This window comes from Myxocyprinus asiaticus, chromosome 5 (genome assembly GCF_019703515.2).
Source record: "Myxocyprinus asiaticus isolate MX2 ecotype Aquarium Trade chromosome 5, UBuf_Myxa_2, whole genome shotgun sequence".
Lineage (NCBI taxonomy): Eukaryota > Metazoa > Chordata > Actinopteri > Cypriniformes > Catostomidae > Myxocyprinus > Myxocyprinus asiaticus.
This window is the reverse complement of record NC_059348.1, coordinates 49,991,496-50,017,094: the sequence shown is the minus strand read 5'-3', so window position 1 is coordinate 50,017,094 and position 25,599 is coordinate 49,991,496. Positions and strand designations below refer to the sequence as shown.

At 40.6% G+C, this 25,599-nt stretch overlaps 1 protein-coding gene across 1 annotated transcript in view; it reads left to right on the top strand.

Moving 5' to 3' along the window:
* The window catches only part of LOC127441553 (ubiquitin-conjugating enzyme E2 R2-like), a 28,581-nt gene extending 17,845 nt beyond the window's left edge, over nucleotides 1–10,736 (top strand). Inside the window, exon 5 of the mRNA XM_051699118.1 lies at nucleotides 7,862–10,736. Coding sequence (XP_051555078.1) covers nucleotides 7,862–8,081 — 220 coding nt within the window. The 3' untranslated portion in view covers nucleotides 8,082–10,736. The remainder of the gene's footprint in view (nucleotides 1–7,861) is intronic.
* The last annotated feature ends 14,863 nt before the right edge of the window (nucleotides 10,737–25,599 follow it).

The following is a 25,599-nucleotide window of genomic DNA, read 5'->3' as shown; positions in this document are numbered from 1 at the left end:
TCTTAAAGTGAAAGTACCATTATAGCGCTAAAATTAATGTAAACTTAATGTTATTTCTTGTAAATTGTTCACAATATTTCAAACACTGACAGCTCGTATCATTATTATATATACAATTTAAAGAAATAATATTAATTGGGGGCCTGGGTAGCTCAGCAAGTAAATACGCTGACTACCACACCTGGAGTTGCCAGTTTGAATCCATGGCGTGCTGAGTGACTCCAGTCAGGCTTCCTAAGCAACCAATTGGCCCGGTTGCTAGGGTGGGTAGTGTCACGTTGGGTTAACTTCCTTGTGGTCGCTATAGTGTGGTGAGTTGTGCGTGGATGCCGCGGAGAATAGTGTGAGCCTCCATGCTGTAGGTCTCCACAGTAATGTGCTCAACAAGCCACGTGATAAGATGCACGGATTGACTGTCTCAGACGCCTAGGCAACTGAGATTCGTTCTCCGCCGCCCGTATTGAGGCGAGTCACTACACCACCACGAGGACCTAGAGCGCATTGGGAACTGGGCATGCCAAATTGGGGAGAAAATAGGAGAAAATCCAAAAAAAAAAAGAAATGATATTAATTGATAAAAAATTTAATATGTGATTATAATAATCAAGACAAACAAATTATTTAAAAAAATTAACATTTTCAAATCGTAATGTGCATTTTGCGCAAGCATTTAAAAAAAATCAAAAATTCTGCCATACTTTGTCATTTAAGTGTTATCATATCGAATCGAGATAACATTGAATTGTAAACCTCATATCGGATATCAAACCGAATCGTGAGAACCGTATTGTCCCATCCCTACAAACGGTACTTCACCTCGACAACACCATGCAGTCTGAATTAAAAGTTTTTACTCTTGTCAAGTCTAAAACCTGTATATTATTACGAATAATCGAAGAATTAGTAAGAAAGCGAGTTCCAAGTCATGTATGCGCACAAGAACATCAAATACCATAGCGGTCCTGTCGACAGTTGTTGCTTAAAGTCCCTAATTATAGCAGAAATCATTTACATATACAAGTCTTTAAGGGTCAGTAGTAAAAACAACCTGTTTAATTCTGAGGGCAAGAGAAAGAGTGACAAAATTGTCTTGGAAAACTAAATAATAGTGTTTTTCAATGTAAGAACTTGACATCATTTACTACTACTAAAGTGTAGTGTATGGCCCCTTAAAGGTTTAGCCTTGGAACAAGTGTTTTGGAGCCTAATGTTACATTTTGATGGCACAATCAGAGGGCATGGAGTGGAACAAAAAACAGACATTTGAAAGTTTTTGATTTATTTTCTGGGTCAACGGTGCCCTCCTGTGGTTTAATGAGTCACTAAAACATCTGGTTATCTCCTCTTGGCAATGTGCCTATGTTTTCACCCATCCGAGTTTGGAAAATTTGAACACTTGCATCATCAGATTTCATGCTTTTCCCCTTCAGGACATGAGTTGTTTTTCTCTGCCTGGGCTTGCGAAAACCCTAGGGCTGCAACTCGTATAAAGAACTAATATGATATAAAATGTCAATATGTCCCACTGCCAGAGACAGAGAAGTCTGGATGGAATAGAAAGGGAAATGATAGCTTATATTATAGACATGTTTGCATAGAAATGTTATCATGGTAGATTTTAACTATGAAAAAGAAGCTTAATAAGAATACTCTGTGCTATGTGGCATGCTGTTGATTATGTTTATAAAAACGAATGGGACAAGTGTTTACCGTAATTTACTGACAAGTGAAGTGCATGGGGAAAAGTGTTCTGTATGGTTTTAAAGCAGAAATGTGAAGCTTGAATTTTTGTTTAAGAACTTAAAAAGTAAATAAATAAAAAGGAATTCTCTTAAACTGTCTAATTTGAGCTGTAAAGTTGTCTTACAGTAATTGTCCTTTTGAGGTGGGACTACATTTTTAGGTTGAAATGATGTGAATGCCAAGCAAAAGTAACCAGATTTACTGTTTGTTTTTTTTGTTTTGTTTTTTCCCACTGTGTGTGTGTAACCACACCATCTTTTTCCAGAGCAGCCTGTATTTCTCCTGAGGTGACCTGTGGGTTTTTCTTTGTGTCCCGAACAATTCTTCTGGCAGTTGTGGCTGAAATCTTTCTTGGTCTACCTGACCTTGGCTTGATATCAAGAGATCCCCAAATTTCCCACTTCTTAATAAGTGATTGAACAGTACTGACTGGCATTTTTTCAAGGCTTTGGATATCTTTTTATATCCTTTTCCATCTTTATAAAGTTCCGTTACCTTGTTACGCAGGTCTTTTGACAGTTCTTTTCTGCTCCCCATGGCTCAGTATCTAGCCTGCTCAGTGCATCCACGTGAGAGCTAACAAACTTATTGACTATTTATACACAGACACTAATTGCAATTTAAAAAGCTACAGGTGTGGGAAATTAACCTTTAATTGCCATTTAAACCTGTGTGTGTCACCTTGTGCGTCTGTAACAAGGCCAAACATTCAAGGGTACAGTGCATCCGGAAAGTATTCACAGCGCTTCACTTTTTCCACATTTTGTTATGTTACAGCCTTATTCCATAATGGATTAAATTCATTATTTTCCTCAAAATTCTACAAACAATACGCCATAATGACAACGTGAAAGAAGTTTGTTTGAAATCTTTGCAAATTTATTAAAAATAAAAAACGAAAAAAATCACATGTACATATGTATTCACAGCCTTTGCTCAATACTTTGTTGAAGCACCTTTGGCACCAATTACAGCCTCAAGTCTTTTTGAGTATGATGCTACAAAGCTTAGCACACATATTTTTGGGCAGTTTCTCCCATTCTTCTTTGCAGGACCTCTCAAGCTCCATCAGGTTGGATGGGGAGCGTCGGTGCACAGCCATTTTCAGATCTCTCCAGAGATGTTCAATCGGGTTCAAGTCTGGGCTCTGGCTGGGCCACTCAAGGACATTCACAGAGTTGTCCCGTAGCCACTCCTTTGTTATCTTGGTTGTGTGCATAGGGTCGTTGTCCTGTTGGAAGATGAACCTTCGCCCCAGTCTGAGGTCCAGAGCGCTCTGGAGCAGGTTTTCATCAAGGATGTCTCTGTACATTGCTGCATTCATCTTTCCCTCAATCCTGACTAGTCTCCCAGTTCCTGCCGCTGAAAAACATCCCCACAGCATGATGCTGCCACCACCATGCTTCACTGTAGGGATGGTATTGGCCAGGTGATGAGCGGTGCCTGGTTTCCTCCAGACATGACGCTTGCCATTCAGGCCAAAGAGTTCAATCTTTTTCTCATGGTCTGAGAGTCCTTCAGGTGCCTTTTGGCAAACTCCAGGCGGGCTGTCATGTGCCTTTTACTGAGGAGTGGCTTCCGTCTGGCCACTCTACCATACAGGCCTGATTGGTGGAGGGCTGCAGAGATGGTTGTTCTTCTGGAAGGTTCTCCTCTCTCCACAGAGAAATGCTGGAGCTCTGTCAGAGTAACCATCGGGTTCTTGGTCACCTCCCTGACTAAGGCCCTTCTCCCCCGATCGCTCAGTTTGGCCGGGCGGCCAGCTCTAGGAAGAGTCCTGGTGGTTCCAAACTTCCATTTACGGATGATGGAGGCCACTGTGCTCATTGGGACCTTCAATGCAGCAGAAATGTTTCTGTACCCTTCCCTAGATCTGTGCCTCGACACAATCCTGTCTCTGAGGTCTACAGTCAATTCCTTGGACTTCATGGCTTGGTTTGTGCTCTGACATGCACTGTTAACTGTGGGGCCTTATAATAGACAGGTGTGTGCCTTTCCAAATCATGTCCAATCAACTGAATTTACCACAGGTGGACTCCAATCAAGTTGTAGAAACACCTCATGGATGATCAGTGGAAACAGGATGCACCTGAGCTCAATTTTGAGTGTCATGGCAAAGACTGTGAATACTTTTGTACATGTGATTTTTTTATTTATTTTTTCCGTTTTTTATTTTTTGATAAATTTGCAATGATTTCAAACAAACTTCTTTCACGTTGTCATTATGGGATATAATTTTGAGGACAATAATGAATTAAAAATAAGGCTGTAACATAACAAAATGTGGAAAAGGTGAAGCGCTGTGAATACTTTCCAGATGCACTGTATGTAAACTTTTGATCAGGGCCATTTGGGTGATTTCTGTCATCATTATGATTAAAAAGGAGCCAAACAATTATGTGATAATAAATGGCTTCATATGATCACTATCCGTAAATAAAAGACAGTTTTTTTTTTTTTTTTGCAGGATCAGTCATATTTTCAAAATCAATGCCAAAATTTCACAATTTCTGCCAGGGTATGCAAACTTTTGAGCACAGCTGTGTATGTATGTATGTATGGTGTGTGTGTGTGTGTGTGTGTGTGTGTGTGTGTGTGTGTGTGTGTGTGTGTGCATACATACATACATACATACATACATACACACACTACCGGTCAAAAGTTTTGAAACACTTGACTAAAATGTTTCCCATGATCTTAAAAATCTTTTGATCTGAACTCGTATGCTTAAATGTTTGAAATTAGTTTTGTAGACAAAAATATAATTGTGCCACCATATTAATTTATTTCATTATAAAACTAAAATTTAATTTAAAAAAAAAAAAAAGCTTTTGAAATTGATGACTTTGACCAAATAATAAAGAAAAGCAGCCAATAAGTGCCCAACATAGATGGGAACTCCTTCAATACTGTTTAAAAAGCATCCCAGGGTGATACCTCAAGAAGTTGGTTGAGAAAATGTCAAGAGTACATGTCTGCAAATTCTAGGCAAAGGGTGTCTACTTTGAAGATGCTAAAATATAACACAGTTTTTATTTATTTGGGATTTTGTTTAGTCACAACATAATTCCCATAGTTCCATTTATGTTATGCCATAGTTTTAATGACTTCACTATTATTCTAAAATGTGAAAAAAGAATGAGTAAGTGTTTCAAAACTTTTGACCGGTAGTGTATATATATATTGAAATCATTAAAACTATTTTTTTTTTTTCTCCTCCCCAATTTGGAATGCCCAATTCCCACTACTTAGTAGGTCCTCGTGGTGGCGCGGTTACTCACCTCAATCCGGGTGGCAGAGGACAAGTCTCAGTTGCCTCTGCTGCTGAGACAGTCAATACGTGCATCTTATCACGTGACTCGTTGTGCATGACACTGTGGAGAAACTGCACGTGGAGGCTCGTGCTACTCTCCGCAATCCACGCACAACTTACCATGCGCCCCATTGAGAGCGAGAACAACTTAATCGTGACCATGAGGAGGTTACCGCTATGTGACTCTACCCTCCCTAACAACCGGGCCAATTTGGTTGCTTTAGGAGACCTGGCTGGAGTCACTCAGCACGCCCTGGATTCGAACTCACATCTCCAGGGGTGGTAGTCGGCATCAATACTTGCTGAGCAACCCAGCCCCCATAAAACTCATTTTTTTTTTAACCACTCCACAGATTTCATATTAGCAAACTATAGTTTTGGCAAGTCGTTTAGGACATCTACTTTGTGTATGTGTATTCACTTTCCCAGACTTTCAGCTTCATCATACCACGATGGTGGAATGACCTTCCCAACTCCATCCGTGAAGCTGACTTACTCTCTGTCTTCAAAAAACGACTAAAAACACATCTTTTCCATGAGCACTTAACCAGTCATTAAAAAAAAAAAAGAAATTGTTTTAAGTTCTTGTTGCACTTTTAATCTGTTTTGAATACTGTTCTGATGCTAGTGAAACTTTGTAGTATGGCACTTTTCATACCACTGTCTCCTTAAGATGATTCGCTTTTGTTTTCCTCTTTTGTAAGTCGCTTTGGATAAAAGCGTCTGCCAAATGAAAAAATGTAAATGTGTATGACATCAGTAATTTTTCCAACAATTGTTTACAGACAGATTGTTTCACTTTTAATTGACTATATCACAATTCCAGTGGGTCAGAAGTTTACATACACTAAGTTAACTGTGCCTTAAAGCAGCTTGGAAAATTCCAGAAAATTACGTCAAGCCTTTAGGCAATTAGTCAATTAGCTTCTGATAGGCTAATTGGAGTCAGTTGGAGTTGTACCTGTGGATGTATTTTAAGGCCTACCTTCAAACTCAGTGCCTCTTTGCTTTACATCATGGGAAAATCTAAAGAAATCAGCCAAGACCTCAGAAAAAAAATTGTGGACCTCCACAAGTCTGGTTCATCCTTGGGAGTAATTTCAAAATGCCTGAAGGTACCACGTTCATCTGTACAAACAATCAGAAGCCTATCAGAAGCTGATTGGCTAGTTGCCTAAAGCAGGGGTTTTCAAAGTCAAAGACAGTGGGCCTCCCTTGTGACACAACGTACACGTACACGGCATGAACAGATTGCCAGACAATCATTTTTATCATTTATTGTTTAACAAGAAAAGTGCAGAAGGTATTAACTGAATTATGACATTGAAGATACGACTTTTTATATATATATTTTTTTTAATATATCATTTTTACAATGCTGGAGGAAAAAATGCAACAAAAACAATGCTAGTTCCTAGCAAATAAATAAATAAATAACAATTTGAAATTCCAATAATGGTCCATCTCAGTCAGACCAGTCAGAAGAACAGAGAGGAGTGTGTGTGTGTGTGTGTGGGCGGGCAAAGTACTACTGAATAGAAACTCTTCTTGAATGTCATGTACCTCACATATGTTAACTGCTGTGTGCAGCTGGCCACATCAGTGGATTCGTCGATCTGGAATGCAAAAAAATTGGCTGTGCCTGATGCTGTCTAACACTTGCTCTTTCATATCCTGTGCCATGTCAGAGATGCGCCGACCCACTGTGTTGTCAGAGAGTGGAAAATCAAGCTTAGAAGCCGCTGCCTCGCCTACCATCAAGGAAGACATCTTTGGCAGCTGGCAAAATCAATGTCTCTCCGATGTTATGTGCTTTGTCCGCTTTGGCAATACGCAGCGCAACATGATATGAAGCTTCAGTGGCCTTAACATTTAATTTGACAAATTCTCTGACAACTTTTTTCTGACCTTGAAAGGCTTGAAGTTTTCTTTTGAAAAACTCAGGAGGTTTTCCCACTACCTCAGCATGCTTGGTGTCAAGGTGTCTGCAGAGTTTAGCAGGTTGCATGCTGTCATTAGCTAAAATCTTCTGACAAACGACACAAAGGTCATGGTGCATCAACTGATCCTGTCCATGTAAATCCTACACTTAAATACTGCTCATCGTATCATCGTCTATTGGGTTTGACCTCTGAAATGGAAGGATCCAAATTTGGTGGTCTCCATTGTAATTACAGACTAATACGTCACGTCTGCATTATTGGCGGGCTTGACAAATATCAGAGAATCTTCACAAAGATTCTTTATAATTTTTTGTTTTGTTTTTGACTGTTATTTTCAGAACTGTTTAAATAATTGTTTAAAAATGTGTGTATGCATTAATTATTTAATAAAAGACGTTACCACTCTCTGCGCCTCCCCTGACATGCTCTAGCGCCGCCCTGGGGAGGCGCACTCCACACTTTGGCCTAAAGGCTTGACATCATTTTCAGGAATTTTCCAAGCTGCTTAAAATCACAGTTAACTTAGTGTATGTAAACTTCAGACCCACTGCAGTTGTGATATAGTCAATTAAAAGTGAAACAATCTGTCTTTAAACAATTGTTGGAAAAATTACTCATGTCATGCACAAATTAGATGTCCTAAACGACTTGCCAAAACTATAGTTTGCTAATATTAAATCTGTGGAGTGGTTAAAATAGTTTTAATGACTTCAACCTAAGTGTATGTAAACTTCTGACTTCAACTCTGTATGAATGAATGAAATATCACATTGAAAATAAGACAGAATATCTCATTAATATCATGCAGATCAGCTTATGGAAGAACGTAGCTCAATGTAACTTATGTTTGTTTGTGTTTCAGGAAGCAGGTCCTGGCCACTAAAGCAGAGGCAGAACGGGACGGCGTTAAAGTTCCCACCACCCTAGCTGAGTACTGCGTTCGCACACGTGCCCCTGCGCCAGATGAGGGGTCCGATCTGTTATACGATGATTACTATGACGATGAGGACTTGGAGGATGAGGATGAAGATGATGAGGACTGTTGCTATGACGAGGATGACTCGGGAAATGAGGAATCATGACGACTTTCCCATTGTCGTCTTAATCAGCATTATTTTAAAGGTTGAAACGTTAAGGTATGCGCCCTGCATTTACATTCACTCAGATGGCCGTTTTCCCCCCTAATGGGACTAAAATGATGATATTTAGATTTGTTTTTGTTTTACAAGCTTTATGTGTCCTAATGGCCTTCAGTTTCTCTCCAATCTTTTTTTGCATTTTGCTTTCATACAGCTCTGTGAACGTCTCTTTAAAAATAAAAAGAATAAGCGTGAATGATTTAAAAGCACAGATCACACAAAAATACAACTGTCATCATTTACTTACCCTCATGTAGTTTCAAACCTGTACACCTTTTCTTTTGTGCAAATTGACAGCCATAGTCACCATTAGGGCTAAAACGAATAGTCGACATTATCGACAGCGTCAACAATAAAAAAATTGTTGACAAAAATGTTCATTATCGAATGTCGTTTGATCTCATTTAACGTATCATGAGATCACATCAAACTCTAATGACGATGTGCGAGAGCAGCACTGCAGCTCGTGTCTGACTGAGGAGAGGAAGAATTACACAGCTCACAGTCCAGATGCACTCTAAACTTCCAAAGAGCTTCAGGTGGTGTAGATCGCAAAGTATGAGGGAATTATATGTCCCAATCTAAGGGGGAGAGACTGAAACTGCACCCAGCTAAGGCACACGGCGTGGGGACGCTCATTCCTCGAGCGTGCATGCTTAATGCAGCTAGATTATAACGTGATGGCTTGCGACTTATTGAATCATATTATATGTCACTGTGCATTTATTATCGTGAAGAAAACTGGCAATATGCAGCTTTATTAATAAGAGTTTTTTTTTTTTGTGAGTTAAAGATAGATTGAAGTGAACAGAAAGGTGAGAGAGGGTAGTCTTCGCCCCATTATACACTGCAAAAAAATGCATTTTTGATTTGTTTTGGCTTGTTTTCCAGTAAAAATCCTTTTAAAAAAGATGCATTCACCTGAGAAGCAACATATATTTAGATTTGCTTATAGAGAATAGAACTTGAATATAAGTATATTTTGTCTTTACTGCACTCGCAGAAGTATAACCAAGTGAAAAAATGCACTTATGTACAAAATACACATATATTTAAGATACATTCTCTTAAAGCAAGTCTAAATATCTTATATGTTGCTTCTCAAGTTAATGTATCTTTTTTTTTTAAGGATTTTTAGACCATTTTAAATGGAAAACAAGACAAAAACACTTGATAACAATAGGATTTGTTGCAGTGAATTTCTTTACTGAATTAAAAGTATTTTTTCCCTTTAATGCAGTGAATGTCATTTAGAGGTATTTTTAAAAGATGATTTTATCCTCTTTATTGTTAGTAAGCACATTTTATACAACCTTTTAAGTCGGGGCACAAGTTGAATTATCGGTTAAGAGCTAATGATTAATCGTTGCAATAATCGCCGAATAGTCGAATAATCGTTAGTTGCAGCCCTAGTCAATATTTACGTTCATGCCATTGTTTTTTCATACAGTGAAAGTGAATGGTGACTGAAACTGAACATTCTACTAAACGTCTCCTTTTGTGTTCCATGGGAGAAAGAAAGTCTTATGGGGTTGTAAAAATATAAGGGTGATTTTTGGATGAACTGTCCCTTTAAGGGTTGAATAATTAATTGAAAAAAGGTATATTCTGAATAATGCAGATTATGTCAGTGATCTGTGGAATTGCTTTTGATCATCCACACTCACTTTTTTGGCCTACAGCATGTCTGAACAGTCAAGCAATATGAAGCTACTGGAGTCTGGGGTCAAGGTTTTCCAATTATAAGCTTTTGGTTCTTCTTAGTATTTGAGAATTACATTGAGTAAGCCCTGCTCAGAAATATGAGTATGGCACATTGATAAATCTTGTGGCTTTGTAAAAATTGGGGGGGGGGGGGAAGTATTCTGAATACTAAATTCTGCAATGTGCTTGAATGCCACACATTATTTAACTTACAATGTCACTTTAAATTATTGAAATTATGTATTTATTAGATCATATAGGACGTTATCAGAAAATGTATTTAATCAGAGTTATTCGGGTGGGTTGGTGAGTGGATGTTTTTCTTTTCTTTTGAGCTGATTTTATTTTCTTTAAAAAATGTTGTTTAGCAATGCTGATATTTTTGTGTTGTCCAAGTTAATCTTATTTAAACTGCTGTTTTTTGTTTTTATAATAATAGAGGATGTATGTTTATTCTTTGTCATCACTAAAGCATTCATTCTTTCATCTGGGATGTACGGCGACATATGTGTTTTTTTGAATGATTTTTGTGCAGTTTCTTTTGCATTATTGCTCAGTAAAATTATGGCACATCCTGCATTATGATGTCCTAGTCGAAACTTTTCTTTTCGCTGGAGGCTGGTGAAAGCTGGTGTCTTTCTCACTTTGGAATTTGAATTTGAGCTCATACCAACAGGCTTGTAGGATAAACAAATCGGAAAAAGAAAATCCCACCACCAACAACAACAAAAAAATATTCTTCTTCACACCTGCAAGCCATCCATCTTTATGATCTTGTTTTGAGGACTGTTTAAAACCGAATGCCAAGAGGCTGATTTGTCCTTTTATTGACCTCCTATGTATTTTTACAGTTTGTTGGCCTATTTAAAACTGAATAAAGCTCTTTTATTAGAATTGTTCTCTATTTTTTTAAAAGCATTGCAACAGGGTTACTAAACAATCTTGGTGCTCTGTTGTGCTCAGTTTAAAAGCAAATTGTCAATCCTGATGATGTTTTTTATGTGTTTTAGACAATGTCCTGATTACTTTCGTAACCTCTGTTCCCTGATGGAGGGAACGAGACGTTGTGTCGATGTAGTGACACTATGGGTCACTCTTGAGAGCCCCAAACACCTCTGATCTTTGAAAAAATGCCAGTGGGAATTGGCGAGTGGAATTTGCATGCCACTCCCCTGGACATACGGGTATAAAAGGAGCTGGTATGCAACGACTCATTCAGGTTTTGTGCTGAGGAGCCGAGACAAAGTCCCGGTCATTTCAGCGGGTAGTTCAGTATTGTGGCAGGAGGGACACAACGTCTCATTCCCTCTATCAGGGAACAGAGGTTACGAAAGTAACCAGGACGTTCCCTATCTGTCACTCACTCGACGTTGTGTGTAGAAATACGTCACATGGTTTTACCGAGTCTTGTCGGAAGTATGTCATGTGGAGAAGTCCCATGGTAGGTCCTACCCGAGAGGGAGGAACTCTACAAACACGGTGACCGGGGGCAGAGGAACCACTGCCCAAGGAAGACGCAGTTTACCAACAGGGAAACGATTTAGTGGCAGATATAGATCACATGGGACCACCTATGGGGAACCAGCACATGTGGAGCACCTACCCCAGTACAGGGCTTAGTTAGAACATGTACTGGGCCAGCAGCGAGTTTCAACGCAAACTCGTCTGCCACAGGGCTAAGGAGGAAAGTCATCCAGGGATCACCACTTTATGAACACTACTGGGAGTCAACAGCACACGTCTTCACCTCAAAGGAGGGAAAGGCGCTATGCACAAGCAGTACACCCGGCCAGCTGTCCCAGAACTTACCTGTTCGTACCTGACAAAACACGGGACGAAACAGGCTCAACCCGGAGATTGTAGAACCTCGCAAAGGTGTTGGGTGTTGCCCAGCCCGCTGCTCTGCAGATATCTGCTAGAGAGGTGCCATTGGTCAGGGCCCAGGAGACCGCCACACTCCTGGTAGAATGGGCTCGTAGCCCCGTGGGGGGCGGCACGTGCTGAGCGTGATATGCCATCACAATGCTGTCGATGACCCAATGGGTGATCCTCTGTTTGGAGACAGCGCTTCCTTTCCGCTGTCCGCCAAAGCAGACAAAGAGCTGCTCGGAGTTTCTAAAGCTCTGCGTGCGATTCAAATAGATGTGTAAAGTGCGCACCGGACACAGCAACGCCAAGGCTGGGTCTGCCTCCTCCTGGGGCAGCGCTTGCAGGTTCACCACCTGATCTCTAAATGGGGTTGTGGAAACCTTGGGCACATAACCCGGTCGGGGTCTCAGGATCACGTGAGAGTAGCCCGGACTGAACTCCAGGCACGTTTCACTGATGGAGAACGCCTGGAGGGTAGTGAGGGCGGGGGAGTTGAGAGACCGGGATTGGGTCGTGAAAGGTGCCCTCCACGATCTTGTCAGCTCCTCATGCACCTCCGGGAAGAAAGGAACTGGGGCCGGGAGTGGCCGTGAGCAGCGCTCCGAGCTGAAGAACCAAATGTCAAGCAGTGAGGGTTCAGGGGGGCTCGCGGCTGCCCGGGCAAGCATGTCGGCCAGCTCCGCGTTGGCCTGCAACTGGGCGACCGTACCCGAGGGAGGAAGTCCAGCCGAAGCCTCCGCGTCGGACTGAACGAGCCCGCTCTCCCATGCTGCACTCGAGAGCTCATCATCTTCCCGGGCCCCGAATAAGAGGTCGAACTCGCACCGAGATGAGCCGGCAGTCTCATCGGAGAGCCCGACTGGGGCAAGTGAGCGTGCTGACGAATGGGAGGTCCGTGGGGGGATACCCGGTGGAGGTGCTCCCATTGAGGTCCCCAAATCGCCCCCAGTGCTAACTGCCATGGCCTCATACCCGTAGGGAGAAGGACCGAGGTGGGGAGCCGCTGGGGTGGCTTATTTTCTTACGAAGGCAAGCCGCGACTGCAACGTTGCCATGGTCATGTTCTCGCAGTGAGGACAAGACCCATCCACGAACGATGTCTCCGCGTGGGCAGCGCCCAGACACGTAAGCCGTTAGAAGCCGAGAGATAACAACCGCAACCAGGAATAACACACAAACGGAAAGGCATCTTTAAAAAGACTTTCCGTGTGTGCCGCTCTTTTAGTGAAGAAAATATACTCTCTTTAGAATATACTCTTTTTGTTGTTTGTTCGTTTCTGCCGAAGCGCCCAGGGGCGTTCTCTGCACTGCACCGGTGCAGAGGGGGAGAAGCCGCTGAAATGCGCCGTAAGAATTCAGCAGAGGAGGTGAATGAAAATCGCGGAGAATTCAGCTCAATGAATAGAACCGCTTGGCTCCGAAGAGAAAATCTGAATGAGTGGTTGCATACCAGCTCCTTTTATACCCGTATGTCCGGGGGAGTGGCATGCAAATTCCACTCACCAATTCCCATTGGCCTTTTTTTTAAAAAAAGTAGAGGTGTTTGGGGCTCCCAAGAGTGACCCCTAGTGTCACTACATCGACACAACGTCGAGTGTGTGACAGATAGGGAACAAGTTATTTTTGGACATCCTTCAAAGCTGACCTAATGGAGTTCTCAGGCATATAAATATGAACTTAACTTGCATTGAACCGGGAATATTCAATTAAGATCAATCGATAGCATTTGTGACAATGTTGATTTATTACCACAATAAATAATTTCGACTCGTCCCTCTTTTTTTCTTAAAAATAAGCAAAAATCTGAGTTCCAGTGAAGCACTTACTGTAGAAGTCAATGGTGCCAATCTGCAAATGTTAAAGGTGCACTGTTATTTTTTTTCTCATGAATGTTTTTCTCCAAAAGAAATTAATTGTAATTTTGAAACGTGTAAAATCAAAATCACTCGTATGAGATAAAGAATCCAGTCATATCAGTAACCTTATAAAAACTGCTTAAATCTACATGGTGAGGGTCCCCTCATGGGGGCAGCCATGTTTGGATCACATGACCAGCTGAATACTACTTGCTTAATTTCAGTAACTGCCCTGTTATTGGACACTTACACTCATGGATTAAATTAATCATGGCTGTGAATAGTGAATTTCTCAAATGGCATCAGTAACCCTTCATCCATGCTGCATCCACATCCCTAGGTGTCAATGTAAGTCCAACATGACAAAAACACAAAAAGTGCACCTTTAAAATACTCACCGTTTCAAAAGTATAGTCACAAGACATAAACAAAATGCATGCTAACATTATTTTATAAATTGCTTACTAACCTTTTCTGTGTTAATTTATTTCCAATTTTACTATTTTGTTGCCATGATGCTGTAGCATTGGTGATAGCTAGAAGTTCATCTGCCTAGAACTATTTTCAGGTCTAATTTTTATTCTCCATTTCAGTGGGAAGCATTATTTTGCTAGAGGGAAAGTGGATAACTGTTCCATTTCAATGAAAAGCATTTGTGCTTTATTATTACAGAAGATCATAGCATTGGTGACAGAATAAAACATTCGGCTCAGCTGAAGTGTTCAGTGTGGTGTTCAGGCATTCCAAAGTCCGGCTCTGTTGCCATGGCAACCATCAGACTGGTATTCATGGTTTGCCTGGAAACACGGTGCTAAAGGCTTTCAGACAAGCTTAGCACACAGGCTACACAATAAACAGAGAGATGAGGGGCGCCAGTGAGATGCAGTTACAGCTGTGATAAAGCTTATAGAGCAAAGGTACACTGTAATCTGCTGTAGAATGTTTTTACACATTAAGCTGTAAATGGCTTGGCAGAATCTGTAAACAAAAAAAAAAAAGTTTATTAATTATGGAGGTGAAATCGCTCACAACATAGATCTGTGCACAGATTGTAAACGTTGTTAAAGTGGTTCAAATATGCAATAAAAAAAATTATAGGTGTTAAATATTAGAACACAAGTCTACAAAAAAAGTCTTTAATGGTATTTAATTTGTTTATTTATTTATTTACCACTTTCACATCCCAGGGGTTGATTTTTATTAAACTAACAGATTTAAACTTTCTTTGTCACATTAAAACTTTTATCCAAGCCTTCATCATCATTTGTTTTTGGTACTTTTCAAATGCCTTTTTTGTTTAAATTTTGTTTTAGCCTTGTCCCAAACACAGACTTTTATTATTAAACTATGATAATCCATTAAAAAAATATCTAAACAAAGAGTGAAATATACAAAACATTTCAATATTTTTTATTTATTTTGTGACAATTATTTATTTATTTTTTCAAACATTACAGCTGTCCCTTCATTTGTGGCATAATTTCCACCACACCAAACAATTTTGCCCCTAATAAGGTTTTTCAAATGTTAGTGTACTTGTTAACCAAGTTGACAAAATTAACAATGAAGAACAAAATGTCCCTGAAGAGCATGCTTGATGAAAAATGTGACAAGTGATGGCTGAAGAAAACAAAGGAAAATCAAGCTAAATATCTCTTGTGACAGAATTGTTTTATTGCCCGTCATTCCCGAACAAGCAGTAATTTAGCAAATTGTGCAAAAAGTGTGAAACTTTTATTTACATATTTAGGATACCTAAAATGTTAGCAATGAAATTACCCTTTACAAGACAAAAGAGTCTGATATTTTATTTAAAAAAAATCTTTATTTCCATCAGCGTCATTTCCACCACAAGATTCTTTTAAACACAGTACCGTGTCTGAGATATGGTGGAAATGACACAGAGGTGGGATTTTTTTTTATAACTTAAAGAGAAGATGACACACAATCTTCTGTGGCGTATGTACATACACTGTAAAGCAATGTTTGTAGACAAATAAAAATAAATTATAAAAACTAGTGCAAGTGTGAAAAATGTTTTAAGACTTTCTCGAAGTTGAAGAAACCCCCAGTTGTATGGAAAAGAGAAGCCAGGGCATGTTAAACTTTTCCATTTGTTTCTATGGAAGAAAGTCTTGCGTGCGTAATGTAAACAAGAAAATAATGACAGAATTGTATGACTTTAATATGTTCTTTGAGTTTCACTTAGAATATTAGTGACTTTTCTTGCTTTAAAAACAGTCATATTTGTAAAACTTGACAATTTTCCACCGTTATAATGACCCTCTGTCAGAAACACTTTTGGTTTTGGTGCTGCTTCTCATTTAACACTTGACCGTGAATGCCCACTGTTCTGATTGGCTCTCTGCTCTTGACTGAACTGCTCTCTCCTTGCCATCTCACTTCTCGCCGCTACTGGGCGGGGCTACGGAAATGATAAGGTAAAGTAGACATTGACGTGTTGTTGTGGAGGTGGTCAGATGCAAATGTCTACCACAGTGTGACATCACAATGTAGAGGAAGCAGATAACAAATTGTTTTGGCAGATTGGTTTCAACAAATGCTCTTTGCAGTGAGGAGGAAGTTTTGAGTTCTGAAACTTACAGTATATTTTTTTATAGTACACTGACCTCTTATGTGTTAAAACATCAAGGAAAATGTTATTCCTCATGTCATAACCCCTTTAAAGTAATGAAATGTATTAATATTGTAAAAGTCTCTTTTTAAAATGTATAATTTTGTACAAATGATTACATGTTGAATTACCACTGAAGGACTTGAAATGGCTTTATCCTCCGCTAAATGCACTTCTATAATCAATAAATCAAATGGAAAACAAGAACTGTAAGCTGCTTGGTATTAGAACAAAACATCTACACATCTAGCGTCTGCCAGCTCAGTGCCTCTCTGAAACTCTCCATTTAATTTCAGCTTGAGTGACAGCAGTGAAAAGCCTGCAGACACAAACGTGTCGTACGGTGAAAGATTTGTCCTCCACTAAGACGTACAGAGTGTCTCTCGGAGCCTGATAGAGGATTCTCTCAGGGAACACAGAGCCTATCTTGTGCCTGCATATGGGTGCACTCCAGTGCCAGGGGATAACTGGCTATCTGCCTGCACTTACTGGAGATTAGCCAGCTGCCATATCACCCTGTAGCTCTAGACTGGTTACCCACTGAAGCTAAGCGGGCTTGAGCCAGGTCAGATGGGAGACCTCTTGGGGAAAACTAAGGTTGCTGCTGGAAGAGGTCTTTGTGAGGCCAGCAGGTGGTGCTCACACTGTGGTCTGTGTGGGTCCTAATGCCCAAGTATAGTGATGGGGACACTATACTGTAAAGGCACCATCCTTAAGATGAGGCGTTAAACCGAGGTCCTGACCCTCTGTGGTCATTAAAAATTCCAGGGAACTTTTCCTAAAAGAATTAAGAGTAGGGGTGTAACCCTGGTGTCCTGGCCAAATTCCCCCCATTGGCCTTTATCAATCATGGCCCCCTAATAATCCCCATCCATGGATTGGCTCTCACACTCTACTCTCTCCTCTCCACCAACAGCTGGTGTGTGGTGAGCGTACTGGCGCACTATGGCTGCCGTCGCATCATCCAGGTCGATGCTGCACACTGGTGGTGGTTGAGGAGAGTTCCCTGTTCACTATGTAAATCTTTGAACAGTGAAGTGTCAGAAAAGGGCTATATAAATGTAACGTACATTCATAGTTCCACAAGCCAGCAGGACATGAAAAAAAAAAAAAAAAAAACTTTAATAGAGGTATTTGTACTAAACAGTGTTTTCCTCCACCGAGCACGGAGACACTCCTTAACCACATACAGTGCTATGGAGAATGATGATGTCAGGAAACTAAAAACATAGGTTTCAAACTTACACACTAATCCGTTAAAGTTTGAAAATTGTTTTCAGTTTCATTATGTCTTTGTTTTCCAAAGTATGCTTTTATGGAAAGCTTTTTCAAATGTCTCCTTTTTCAGTGCAATTCCAGCACAGCAAAAAACACTGGGCTAACTGCCACTGCTACATATGATGAGGTTCTGAGCTTATCTGTGCCATCAACAGAATATACATTTTACTTTAACTCTTACTCCTAGAACTTGTATACAAGGGTGATGTCAATCTGATTAATTATTAATCAGACTGCCAGGGGAAGTATTAATAGAAAAAGATAACTTAACCCAAATCACATTTATCAGACACTTCCCATCTGAAGGCAACTAACAGGACAGTAATTGCAGACTTGGTGCCTCTGAAGCTAAGAGTCTTGCACAAAAGCACAGGGGTGACAGATGGGCTTAGCCTAATTTTAGAAGCTCTCCAAGTCTTCGGATAGAACCTTCAATCTTTCATCAGACTGTTCATTACTACCACCATAAATGAGGTATTCAGTTCACTTACAAAAAAGTACAATGGTATTACCATGTTTTTTTTTTACTTGTAACATAGTAAAACCATGGTCATGTACCTTGGTAATACCATGACATACGATATACAGTACATGCACTATATTGCCAAAAGTATTCGCTCACCCATCCAAATAATTGAATTCAGGTGTTCCAATCACTTCCATGGCCACAGGTGTATAAAATGAAGCACCTAGGCATGCAGACTGCTTCTACAAACATTTGTGAAAGAATGGGCCGCTCTCAGGAGCTCAGTGAATTCCAGTGTGGTACTGTGATAGGATGCCACCTGTGCAACAAGTCCAGTCGTGAAATTTCCTCGCTACTAAATATTCCACAGTCAACTGTCAGTGGTATTATAACAAAGTGGAAGCGACTGGGAATGACAGCAACTCAGCCACGAAGTGGTAGGCCACATAAAATGACAGAGCGGGGTCAGCGGATGCTGAGGCGCATAGTGCGCAGAGGTCGCCAACTTTCTGCAGAGTCAATCGCTACAGACCTCCAAAGTTCATGTGGCCTTCAGATTAGCTCAAGAACAGTGCGTAGAGAGCTTCATGGAATGGGTTTCCATGGCCGAGCAGCTGCATCCAAGCCATACATCACCAAGTGCAATGCAAAGCGTCGGATGCAGTGGTGAAAAGCACGCCACCACTGGACTCTAGAGCAGTGGAGATGCGTTCTCTGGAGTGACGAATCACGCTTCTCCATCTGGCAATCTGATGGATGAGTCTGGGTTTGGCGGTTGCCGGGAGAACGGTACTTGTCTGACTGCATTGTGCCAACTGTGAAGTTTGGTGGAGGGGGGATTATGGTGTGGGGTTGTTTTTCAGGAGCTGGGCTTGGCCCCTTAGTTCCAGTGAAAGGAACTCTGAATGCTTCAGCATACCAAGAGATTTTGGACAATTCCATGCTCCCAACTTTGTGGGAACAGTTTGTGGATGGCCCCTTCCTGTTCCAACATGATTGCGCACCAGTGCACAAAGCAAGGTCCATAAAGACATGGATGAGCGAGTTTGGTGTGGAAGACCTTGATTGGCCTGCACAGAGTCCTGACCTCAACCCGATAGAGCACATTTGGGGTGAATTAGAGCGAAGACTGCGAGCCAGGCCTTCTCATCCAACATCAGTGTCTGACCTCACAAATGCGCTTCTGGAAGAATGGTCAAAAATTCCCATAAATGCACTCCTAAACCTTGTGGAAAGCCTTCCCAGAAGAGTTGAAGCTGTTATAGCTGCAAAGGGTGGGCCAACGTCATATTAAACCCTATGGATTAAGAATGGGATGTCACTTAAGTTCATATGTGTCTAAAGGCAGATGAGCAAATACTTTTGGCAATATAGTGTATATTTATCATTAATTATGTGATCCCAACAATCGCATACATCCTTCCCAGTGTTTGGAGAGATGTGGGACAATTATCCTAAGCCTGTTTTTTTTGGCACCCATGGTGAAATAAAGGTATTAGCGTGGAAAGCCCTGTGGTCATGAATAAATGTACTTTGAAATAACTCTGTCTCCAGGTCTGGCTCTAAAAGTGAAGGATGCTGAAGTATAGTGACTTCCCTTAGGGTGCATAATAGGTGGGACGCGTTACAAAGCCGCAGTTAAAATATAAATTATGCAGTGCATCTGTACCATGAACAGTGCAGTATATACTGTACGGATAGGGTCTAAATTCAAGTGGCAGACAGATATTTTTACTGCGTCAAACTGAGGGTCATACTGTTAGTTTTACAGGGGACTATTTCTACTATTTCTCAAATTGGATAATAAATTATGAAGACTTCAAGCACATGTCAATTTTCTGTGCATTTTGCCAATCATGTTTAGAATATGCCACACTTCTGCCAGCAGAGGGCAGGATTAGATCTTCTGTTTGTAGAGCGTACCACCAATAACTTAAAAGCAATATAAATTGCTATACACTGTGTGTGTGTGTGTGTGTGTGTGTGTGTGTGTGTGTGTGTATAAACACACACAAACACACACATACATACATACACTGGCAGCCAAAAGTTTGGAATAATGTGCAGATTTTGCCATTTTGGATGGAAATTGGTACTTTAATTCCCCAAAGTGGCATTCAACTGATCACAAAGTATAGTCAGGACATTACTGATGTAAAAAACATCACCATCACTATTTGAAAAAAGTCATTTTTGATCAAATCTAGACAGGCCCCATTTCCAGCAGCCATCACTCCAACACCTTATCCTTGAGTAATCATGCTAAATTGCTAATTTGGTACTAGAAAATCACTTGCCATTATATCAAACACGGCTGAAAGCTATTTGGATCGTTAAATGAAGCTTAACATTGTGTTTGTTTTTGAGTTGCCACAGTATGCAATAGACTGGCATGTCTTACGGTCAATATTAGGTCAAAAATGGCAAAAAAGAAACAGCTTTCTCTAGAAACTCGTCAGTCAATCATTGTTTTGAGGAATGAAGGCTATACAATGCTTGAAATTACCAAAAAACTGAAGATTTCATACAAAGGTGTACACTACAGTCTTCAAAGACAAAGGACAACTGTCCCTAACAAGGACAGAAAGAGATGTGGAAGGCCAGATGTACAACTAAACAAGAGGATAAGTACATCAGAGTCTCTAGTTTGAGAAATAGATGCCTCACATGTCCTCAGCTGACAGCTTCATTGAATTCTACCCGCTAAACACCAGTTTCATGTGCAACAGTAAAGAGAAGACTCAGGGGTGCAGGTCTTATGGGAAGAATTGCAAAGGAAAAGCCACTTTTGAAAAACAAAAAGAAAAGGTTAGAGTGGGCAAAGAAACACAGACATTGGACAACAGATATTTGGAAAAGAGTGTTATGGATCTTAACCCCATGGAGCTTTTGTGGGATCAGCTAGACTGTAAGGTGCGTGAGAAGTGCCTCGATAAGACAGTCACATCTAAGGCAAGTACTACAGGAAGTGTGGGGTGAAATGTCACCTGAGTATCTGGACAAACTGACAGCTAGAATGCCAAGGATCTGCAAAGCTGTCATTGCTGCAAGTGGAGGATTTTTTGATGAGAAATCTTTGAAGTAGTTTAAGAAGTTCTGAAATTTCTTTTCAAATTGTAATAGTAATTTTTCATGTTATTAATGTCCTGACTATACATTGTGATCAGTTGAATACCACTTCAATTCCTTTCCATAAGAGCAAAATCTGTTCATTATTCTAAACTGTTGGCCACCAGTGTGTGTGTGTGTGTGTGTGTACTGTATATATATAATTGAGAGTATTAAGAGGATTTCTGTTTTTGTTTGTGAAGAGATTTATTAGTCTTTCTCCAAATGAGACATTGTATTTTTACTTATGCTTGTGCATGTGTTGTGTGCGAGAAGAGAACTTATTTTAAACCAAAATAATGTCCAATGGCAAAACAGACTCCGTTGAGGAAAGTATTCGAGGATGAGCATGGAACAACGAAATGTTGAGCTTTTAAGTAAAAAAAAAAAAAAAAACTGAAACATTCACTATGAGTGTATAACACACGTGGAGAGAAATTAGTTGTTCGTTAGTTGTTGTTGTTTTTTGGGAGGGTCGAAAGATTAAGCTCTACAGCCTTCTACTTTGTTTTGGGTCGGTAGAGAGAGTCAAGAGTATATGAGTTTTTTTTTTGTATTTCCGTTTCATTGCTGAAAAGGACAGAAGAGAGGAAAAGTTGATAATTTGTGGCTGTTTTGACCTGGCATTATAGATGGACAGAAAGAAAGGCTGATACAGAGATGGATCGACCAACATTACATTGTGTCAGTTAATACACATGTACAAAGAAGAGAGGAGCCGGTGTCCTGAAAATATATGCTACCCATCAGGATGTGCTACCAATGCCATATTCACATAGTTTTTGGGTTGGGGTTAGGGTTTGGGGTAGGATTAGTGCTTAGTACAGCCTCACACCATGTCACACTATCTGATAGTTATGTTGGTAGCACATCCTGATAGGTATTATCTGCCTGACAAGATGTGCTACCTAGGTTTTTAACACATTTCATGCTGTTGTAGTACATATGGACAGGTTCTCCCGTGCCTCCCAACATGTGCTACCTTTGTTTTAACTTTACATATCACTGTTTTTACTGCTGGTAGCACATCCTGAGGAGGTAGCACAGTTTGCCAGAACACCGGCAGACTGAATGTACTTCACCTTCGTTGCAGACTACAGATCGAGGAAGAGAATGAAAAGAAACCCCTTTTCAATCCAGACTGAAAACATGGACGAGATAGAGGGAGGGGAAGAGAAACACACACACACACAGGAGAGGATCAACAACTGATGTTTGTCGTAGACAGCGGCGCGGATAACAAGAGAGAGAGAGAGAGAGAGAGAGGCAGAGAACTGACAAACTACTTTTAAATCAAACTGTAATTTCGGATGAGTGAGCGAAAAGAGAGAGAGCGATAGAGTGACAGCCAGAATGTCGCAAAGTGAAGGAATCTACGGACAACACTCATTCTTTACTAAAAGCACACACACGCAAGAGGTTAATGAACAGAGTTATTGCACGTTTGCATTATATCTCCCCTGCCAACCAGTGACATTTTCCTGAACACCAGGACCCACCACAGTTTGGGTCAGTGCATGAATGAATGAATGAACATTACATTTATATAGAGCTTTTCTGACACTCCTCAGTCACCACCAGTGTGCAACATCCACTTGGATGATGCGACGGCAGCTATAGTACATCAGTGCGCTCGGATGACAAGTCTCGGTTGCCTCTGCTTCTGAGACAGTCAATCTGCACATCTTATCACGTGGCTTGTTGTGGATGACACCAGAGACTCCCAGCATGTGGAAGCTCATGCTACTCTCCATGATCCACACACAACTTACTACGTGCCCCATTGAGAGCGAGAACCACTAATCGCAGCTACGACTTTCCTTCCCTAGCAACTGGGCCAATTTGGTTGCTTAGGAGACCTGGCCGGATTCACTCAGCACACTCTGGATTTGAACTCACGACTCCAGGGGTGGTAGTCTGCGTCAGTACTTGCTGAGCTACCCAGGCCCCCTTTTGTATTGTTGTATTGTGACAGTTTACTGAGAGTGGAAATGTATTGCTTTGCCTATTGATATTTATCAATTATGGTTGCGTGGTTTACCGGTACAAACGAAGTATCGCGATACCAGAAAAATGTAAATGGTACAATATCCTCTTGTTGCTAATATCGGTACCATATTACAGTATGCTGTCATTAGCAAAATTATATGAGATGGGACAGTTTTGAGATGAAATCAATGACAATTTGAATATAAAATAAAAAAACCTCTGGATATGGTAAAGTGTGATCATTAAACAACAGAAGGATGTAATTTAATTAAACATTATACAGTCGCATGCGCTGCACGCTATGGAATGCCACTCTGCTCCGTCATCTGCTTCACACACACACACACACGCACACATTTGCACACACTCCCACAAACGCAACACACACTACTGGTGCTTCATTTTCATGCAGTGTGTTTAGAGTATAAACGGCTGTTGTCTGTGAGATTTTAAGCAGTTCTTTTTCTGTGTAATTTCATCAAAAATCTGAGACTTTTTATTTGTTGATTATAGTATCGATTTAGTATCGGTACCAGGGTTGGTATCGTACCGAAGCCAAAATTTTGGTTCCGGAGCAACCCTTTTATCAATACATGTTGATTTTAATTATATCTGATTCAAGTTTAAGTGACTAAAGACAGAAGTAAAGTGATTTGGATGTTTTGTTAACTGCTGTTATATTTTGCTATTTGGCATTTACCTACTAGCAGAGGGGAAAGCACACATTACACTTTATTAACAAATATTGAGAAGACACAAGATACCCTGTAAATTTGGGTTACATTTATATAGTAGATGATGATAATGTTGTTTTTGAAACATGCAGTAATACACTAAATTAAGTGTTTCTTTTATTAACTAATGCAGTAAATGTTTCCTGTAGGCTGTGGTGCTGTGAGTGTGTTCCTACTTGCTCTAATAAACAAATTGCCATTTCATCTTAAACACCATTGCATAATTAGACTGGCAGATTAAACTTTAATTAAATTGCATCTTTAAAGCGCAGTTTAACTAACAAGCAATGATCACAGGATTGCACTGAAAACACTTGCAGCATCTTTTAATACATAGCAAAATACCCTATATTGCCAAAAGTATTCGCTCATCTGCCTTTAGACGCTTATGAACTTAAGTGACATCCCATTCTTAATCCATAGGGTTTAATATGACGTCGGCCCACCCTTTGCAGCTATAACAGCTTCAACTCTTCTGGGAAGGCTTTCCACAAGGTTTAGGAGTGTGTTTATGGGAATTTTTGACCATTCTTCCAGAAGCGCATTTGTGAGGTCAGACACTGATGTTGGAGGAGAAGGCCTGGCTCGCAGTCTTCACTCTAATTCATCCCAAAGGTGCTCTATCGGGTTGAGGTCAGGACTCTGTGCAGGCCAGTCAAGTTCTTCCACACCAAACTCGCTCATCCATGTCTTTATGGATCTTGCTTTGTGCACTGGTGCGCAGTCATGTTGGAACAGGAAGGGGCCATCCCCAAACTGTTCCCACAAAGTTGGGAGCATGGAATTGTCCAAAATCTCTTGGTATGCTGAAGCATTCAGAGTTCCTTTCACTGGAACTAAGGGGCCAAGCCCAGCTCCTGAAAAACAACCCCACACCATAATCCCCCCTCCACCAAACTTCACAGTTGGCACAATGCAGTCAGACAAGTACCGTTCTCCTGGCAACCGCCAAACCCAGACTCGTCCATCAGATTGCCAGATGGAGAAGCGTGATTCGTCACTCCAGAGAACGCGTCTCCACTGCTCTAGAGTCCAGTGGCGGCGTGCTTTACACCACTGCATCCGACGCTTTGCATTGCACTTGGTGATGTATGGCTTGGATGCAGCTGCTCGGTCATGGAAACCCATTCCATGAAGCTCTCTACGCACTGTTCTTGAGCTAATCTGAAGGCCACATGAACTTTGGAGGTCTGTAGTGATTGACTCTGCAGAAAGTTGGCGACCTCTGCGCACTATGCGCCTCAGCATCCGCTGACCCCGCTCTGTCATTTTACGTGGCCTACCACTTCGTGGCTGAGTTGCTGTCATTCCCAATCGCTTCCACTTTGTTATAATACCACTGACAGTTGACTGTGGAATATTTAGTAGCGAGGAAATTTCACAACTGGACTTGTTGCACAGGTGGCATCCTATCACAGTACCACGCTGGAATTCACTGAGCTCCTGAGAGCGGCCCATTCTTTCACTAATGTTTGTAGAAGCAGTCTGCATGCCTAGGTGCTTCATTTTATACACCTGTGGCCATGGAAGTGACTGGAACACCTGAATTCAATTATTTGGATGGGTGAGCGAATACTTTTGGCAATATAGTGTATATAAACCTTTACACACACAAATCACTTTCATCCTGACAAATTTCTACTCGAAATGTTTATTATATTGTTCTTTGATTATTATTGTATAAGTATATTATAGTATATTATATTATTGATAAAATTATTTGTACATTATATAACAAATTTATTTATTTAAATATTTACATTTATTTTGATCCTGAAACACGTTCAATTTCCTGTCACAGAGATAGATTTATGTGCCACTT